At 51.3% G+C, this 5,523-nt stretch overlaps 1 protein-coding gene across 1 annotated transcript in view; it reads left to right on the top strand.

Moving 5' to 3' along the window:
- Window positions 1-3: 3 nt before the first annotated feature.
- INTS3 (integrator complex subunit 3) overlaps window positions 4-5,523 on the top strand; it is a 32,861-nt gene continuing 27,341 nt past the window's right edge. The window contains exon 1 of the mRNA XM_088137197.1: window positions 4-783. Within this exon, the coding sequence (XP_087993323.1) occupies window positions 655-783 (129 nt within the window). The 5' untranslated portion in view covers window positions 4-654. The remainder of the gene's footprint in view (window positions 784-5,523) is intronic.

Below are 5,523 nucleotides of genomic sequence, written 5' to 3'. Positions count from 1 at the left end.
GTGGGGGGCGAGGCGGCGCACACTCCCCCTCCCTCCCCCCACAGGCGTAGAGCCCCCCCCTTCTTTTCTATACACCCCGCTTTAATTTCTCCCGAAAAAGGGCGGCGAAGAGAGCAACGCCTCCCCAGAGAGGCTCCCGCTCGAGCCTCGCCGCTCAAGCCCCGCCTCCTGGGGCGGAAGCCACGCCCCCTGGAGCCCCCAGCCCCTACGCCCCGCCCCTTAGGAGCAGGACAGCCCCCCCTTTGCCCCATCACCCCCCTCAAAGACCCCCCCATTCAGTGGTTAAACACAATTTAATATAGACCGTGGAGAGACCCCCCTATAGTAGCTGGAGCCCCCTCCCCAAATAGGGCTAGGGACAGGCCTTCTTTCCCCTCCCCCAGGCTGAAGGGTGGGCTGCCCCCCCAGCAGGGAGACAAGGGTGTGTATGTGGGGAGGGGGGGCGTCAGGCTGGGTCCCCCCTTCTCTGCCCCCCCCACTGGCCGGCCTCCAGTTTGGCGTTTCCCTCCCCCCCTGCTATTGAGTGAAGCCCCGGGGGGGTGAGTGGGGGGCTTCCCTGCTTCTCGCCCCCCCTCCCCTCCTTGCCTCGCCTGGGGAGAAGGAAGAGGGAGGCTCGCTGAGGGGGAGGGAGGGGTGCCTGCCCCCCCACCCGCCATGGAGATGCAGAAGGGGAAAGGGGGTGCAGCCGCTGCAGCAGGTGGTGGAGGAGGAGGAGGAGGAGGAGGAGGAGGAGGGAAGCTGCTGATCTACACCAGCCTGGATGCCAAGGATGAGTTAGAGGAGGTAGGTATTTGGGGGGGGGTCATTTGATGTGTCAGAAAGGAAGGGGCTTTTCAACCTCTGCTTGGCCTCCCCAACTCTAAGAGTTGAACCTGTTCCTAGGCCTAAGACTGTGTGGAATATTTGCACGGTGCTTTGTTTTGCTGCTGCTGCTGCTGCTGCTGCTGCTGCTATTATTATTATTATTATTGTTGTTGTTGTTGTTATTATTATTATTATTATTATTATTTCTTCTTCCTCCTCCTCCTCTTCCTCCTCTTCTTCTTCTCCCCCTTCTCCTCTTTTTCTTCTTCTTCCCCTCTTCCTCCTCCTCCAAACTCATCTCCTCCTCCTCCTCCTCTTCCTCCCTCTCTTCTCTCTCCTCCTCTGCCTCTTCCTCCTCCTTCATTTTTCTCTTCTCTTCTCTTCCTTCCCCTTCCTCCTCCTCCTCCTTTCTTTTCTCGTTCGATGATGATGATAACGCTTACTTGAGCCTGCAACAAATGGTTCAGAAAGTTACACCAGAAGTTTGCACGGGTTTTGAGGGCTGCAGCCAGCTCTTCCTGTGCCGTGGGCGATGGTCTCTCGGCTGATGGGAACCCGAAGCCTCTTTGGCAGGAGAAAAGGAGCCGCATTGGAAGATCTTCCCAAGCTGGTGGCCGTTCTCTTAGATTGTGTTTGTGGGCACAGGCAGACCAGGGGTAGATGTCGCTGGAGGTAGCCGGGTGGTTTTCGGATCCTTGCTGGGATCACAAGAGAGTTTTCTTTCCCCTCTTGGGGCTTGGAAAGCTGATGCTGTTTTTATGAACGCTGAGGCTGGCCTTAGACCTTTCTTTGCAGAAGCATCCGATGTACTCACCTTCAGTGCCCCTTCGTCCACAGAGGAAATGGATTTATTTTTCATATACGTTGCATTTAGATTGTAGTATAATTCCTGTGAGCTGCCCAGAGTCACACTGGTGAGAGGGGCGGCCATACACACCAATATAAATACACGCAAGCGTGGGATTTTATGACTTCTTTTTTCTTGCACGGGGAGGTTGATAATAGAAGGGGGTTGGGTTTGAAAGGGGCCACCTTGCCCCGCACTCGGGGCTTCCAACTCTTCGGCTAGGGGACTGTGTAAACTTTTTCCTTGCCTTCACGAATGGAGAACTTTGAAAAACGTGTGCCTGATCATTCAGGAATAGCTTCCCCAAAGCAGGTCTGTCTTCTTTTCACGCTCAACTTCCCTCTGTGTTGTCTTACCCCGTCTTTCCTCCCTTGATGCCTTCCAGATACGTTGCTGCAACATATAGTAGGAATTCTGCAAGAATTCAACCCAGGACGGATGCTAGGTTGAGGAAGACTTTGCTATATTATGTTTTCCTTGCTCTGGATCTGGTGCCTTTGGTCCAAATTGCGAGCCAAAAGCTGTGTCGGCTTCCTTGTGGCCCGTTTACTTTGTTCAGTGGTTGATCAGTGCACATTTCTCCTTCGAAACTTTATTTTGGGGAGGTCGGCCTTTCCAACTTTTCTATGAGGAATCTCAATTTGGATACTACAGGCTTATCACCAGTAGATATTGCCTACGTGAGCAAGGTTTGGCTTGCACCATCTCTCCCGGGTCGGAGAGAAAGAAATTCAGAGCACAGTATCTCCTGGAGCGCTCGTGCTGGCCTGCTGTTTTTGGCAAGTTGCATGGCCAGACTAGCCAGGCCTGGGCTTCTAACCTGCTGCCACAATTCTCCACAACCTCATGTGCTTTGTAAACTTGGCGACTGAGCTAGCAGCGGGGCCAGATGGGGGAACAAGGCAGAAATATCCAGGGCTATGCCAACCTAACGCGCCTTGCCCAGCTCAAAGCAGATTGGAACCATGCCCTCTTCCTACAAAGTCACGAACAGTCTTCTTCTCCCTGCATACCCTCATTTTGCAATGCCAGGCAGATTACAAAGCCAATAATTGACATTTCTCGCTCCCCGCCCCCCAATTAGAGGGCAACAGAGAGAGAGATCTTCTTTTACAGCTACATAGCAGTGAAACTGGTCTACCATTTCGCTGCAGCGAGGCCTCAAGACTGGGCCTGATGGCTCTTTCGCTTTTTAAGAGTTGCTTTGGCTCAAGGCCATGGTCTCTGAATTAGTTTCTTTCGCTCTTCCACCTCCTTCCTTTTCTCTCCTTGGATTCGGCACGGGTCGGATCGCAAACCCTTTTTGGGGGGTTCCTTTAGTTCAGGGCTGCACGCGAGAGAAAATCTGTGCAAGCCCCGCTGGGGACAGCAGCTGGCGGTGACCACTTATTTATTTATTAAATTTGCACACCACCAGTTTGAGGGTGAAAGCAGTGAGGGCCGCTTTTCCTCCTGATTAGGAGCATTTTTATTTTTTTCCTGTTCAAGCTCGGTGTTGTTAACATTTCAGAAATCTCGGAGGGGGGATGTGAAAGCGTCTTTGGCCGGATCTTGTCCTTCGCATGGCAGGCATTAAAAACACGCAAAAGGAACCTTTTTGGCCAGAAGTCTCCCTGGTCCTTCCCGCAGGAATTGATCTGTGCCTGCAGGTGGCCGAGGACTGTGACAACCCGGAGTTGTGATGGCAGAAACGTGTCTTTCCCACAGTTAGTGCTGCAAGCTCGGATTGTAACTGACTCTTGCTGCCGAGCTGTTCTTAATTGAATCCATTACTGGTCTTTCCTGATTTCTCACATCTTTGGATAAAAGGTCTCTTTTCCTCCCTGCGAGGAGATGAATTGTGTTCTTTGGAAAAAGGAACATTCTTTGCAGTAGAACAACAACGAAGGTGGCGCACGTAAGGCCTGAATGTGCGTCTTCGGCTGGATGTGCCACCAAACAAGGGAGGCTATTTGCTGGTGTGTTAGCATAACACCGCGAATGGTAGTGTTTAAGGGCAGACAGGCTTGCCAGAACAAATGTTTGGAGTCTGGGTCTTGGAGATTAGCTTAGGAAAGCGGGTTTTTTTTCGCCATCCTCCCTCGGCCCCTGGGCTGATGCTGTGGGACGGGTTCCAGCGGGGTCAGAAATCTGGGGTCTTCGGGACCTCGGTGGTGGCCCCGCCTGCTAAGGAGGAATCCACAGGTTTGTGGAGTGGGGTGGGTAAGGATGCCTGGTGAAAGAACAGTGGGGTGGAGAGGAGGGGGTGCCCTCCAGAGAGGTTAAAAAGTAATAAAATGTAAATTTGCATGTTGTGCTAAGCGTAATGCAGCTTATAGGCTTCTGGTTTAGCTCTAAGGTTAGGCCCTCGAGGCCCTTGAGTTATTTTGGTTTGTTCTTCAGCTTCAGTTGGCAGAGATTGTTGGAGAACAAGTTGGGGATGCCCAGAAGGCCCCAGGTTGCTTATCCTTGGCATCCTAACACATTCCTCGAACCTAGCCATTGGGCTTTATGGCTCTGCATTGTGCGAACTGTAGTTTGTTTAGTAAACCATGGTTCAAGCAAATGCTGGCTTATGTAAATCCAGCTTGTGAGGAGTATCTGAATGGGGCAGGACTGGTGTACTCAGGGCTTGTCTTCTTGGACCCTTTCCTTTTTCTGGTCAGGTGTAACTTACCTGCAGTATTTCAGGACATAGTTTTAAAGAAGCATAAGGGGTTATAAGGAGACCTCTCAGTGTCTGTGGCGTACAGGCGTAGAGGAGGTATGAAATAGTTGGGGAGGGGAGGGGAGGAAGGAGGGATCGAAGGGGAAGGAAGGAAGGAAGGAAGGAAGGAAGGAAGGAAGGAAGGAAGGAAGGAAGGAAGGAAGGAAGGAAGGAAGGAAGGAAGGAAGGAGGGAAATAGTGGAGAGGAAGGGAAGGGAGAAAGAGAGAAGGAAGGAAGGAAGGAAGGAAGGAAGGAAGGAAGGAAGGAAAGAAGGAAGGAAGGAAGGAAGGAAGGAAGGAAGGAAGGAAAGAAAGAGTGGAGAGGAAGGGAAGGGAAGGGAGAAAGAGAGAGGGAAGGAAGGAGGGAGGGAGGGAGGAAGGAAGGAAGGGAGAGAGAGAGAGAGAGAAAGAGAGAGAGAAAGAAAGAGAAAGAGAGAGAGAGAGAGAGAGAGAAAGAAAGAAAGAAAGAAAGAAAGAAAGAAAGAAAGAAAGAAAGAAAGAAAGAAAGAAAGAAAAGAAAGAAGTTTATTTTGCTGCCCCTGAAATTCTTCTAGATGTTGACTTGGCCTTAGAGTCTCTGGAGATTGGGGCTTATTTTGGCATTCAGCTCATGTTTCTCATCAAGGCTGTTGGAACTTCTGAGGGGTGGAAACCTTGAAGTGCCACCAGAGAAGCATTTACCTTCCTCTCGCAGTGGTGGTGCTGTCAGAATTTTGTATTTGGCCTAGCAAGGCCTCCTGGATTAAAAACTCCCGCATTGCTATGATACTGATCGCCCCGGAAGGGCTGATGAGCCTTGAAGTCCAAAACATCTGCTTGGCGTTCGGGCGCGAGCCAACATGACAGTCTCCCAATTAACTCCTTTCTAAGGCCTTCCTAATTCTCTTGGCGACCATGACGTGGCTGGAGAGTAACGAATCTTTTCTCTACCTCTTGTTGACCGTTCTGCAGCTTGAATAAAAAAATGGTGTGCCTCCAAGGGCTTAACCCAACTTAAGCAGGTGACCTCTGGATAATGTTTTGCTAATGAAGCAGAAGCAGATGTTTTCCTGCGGTGGGCCCCGTTCTCTCCAACGCTGTATGTTTTGGCTCCGTGCATCTGGAAGGCCTTGACCTGCCAGGAGAGGGGACCCTGTAAGCTCTCCTGATTTGCTGAACTGCAACTCCCAGCAGCACCAGCTGGCAT

The sequence above is a fragment of the Python bivittatus genome, unplaced genomic scaffold, assembly GCF_059951505.1.
Source record: "Python bivittatus isolate LINGU-HERP-01145 unplaced genomic scaffold, Pbiv_v1 ctg000180_np1212, whole genome shotgun sequence".
Lineage (NCBI taxonomy): Eukaryota > Metazoa > Chordata > Lepidosauria > Squamata > Pythonidae > Python > Python bivittatus.
The sequence above is the reverse complement of the archived record's forward strand: the minus strand, read 5'-3'. Positions and strand labels throughout refer to the sequence as shown.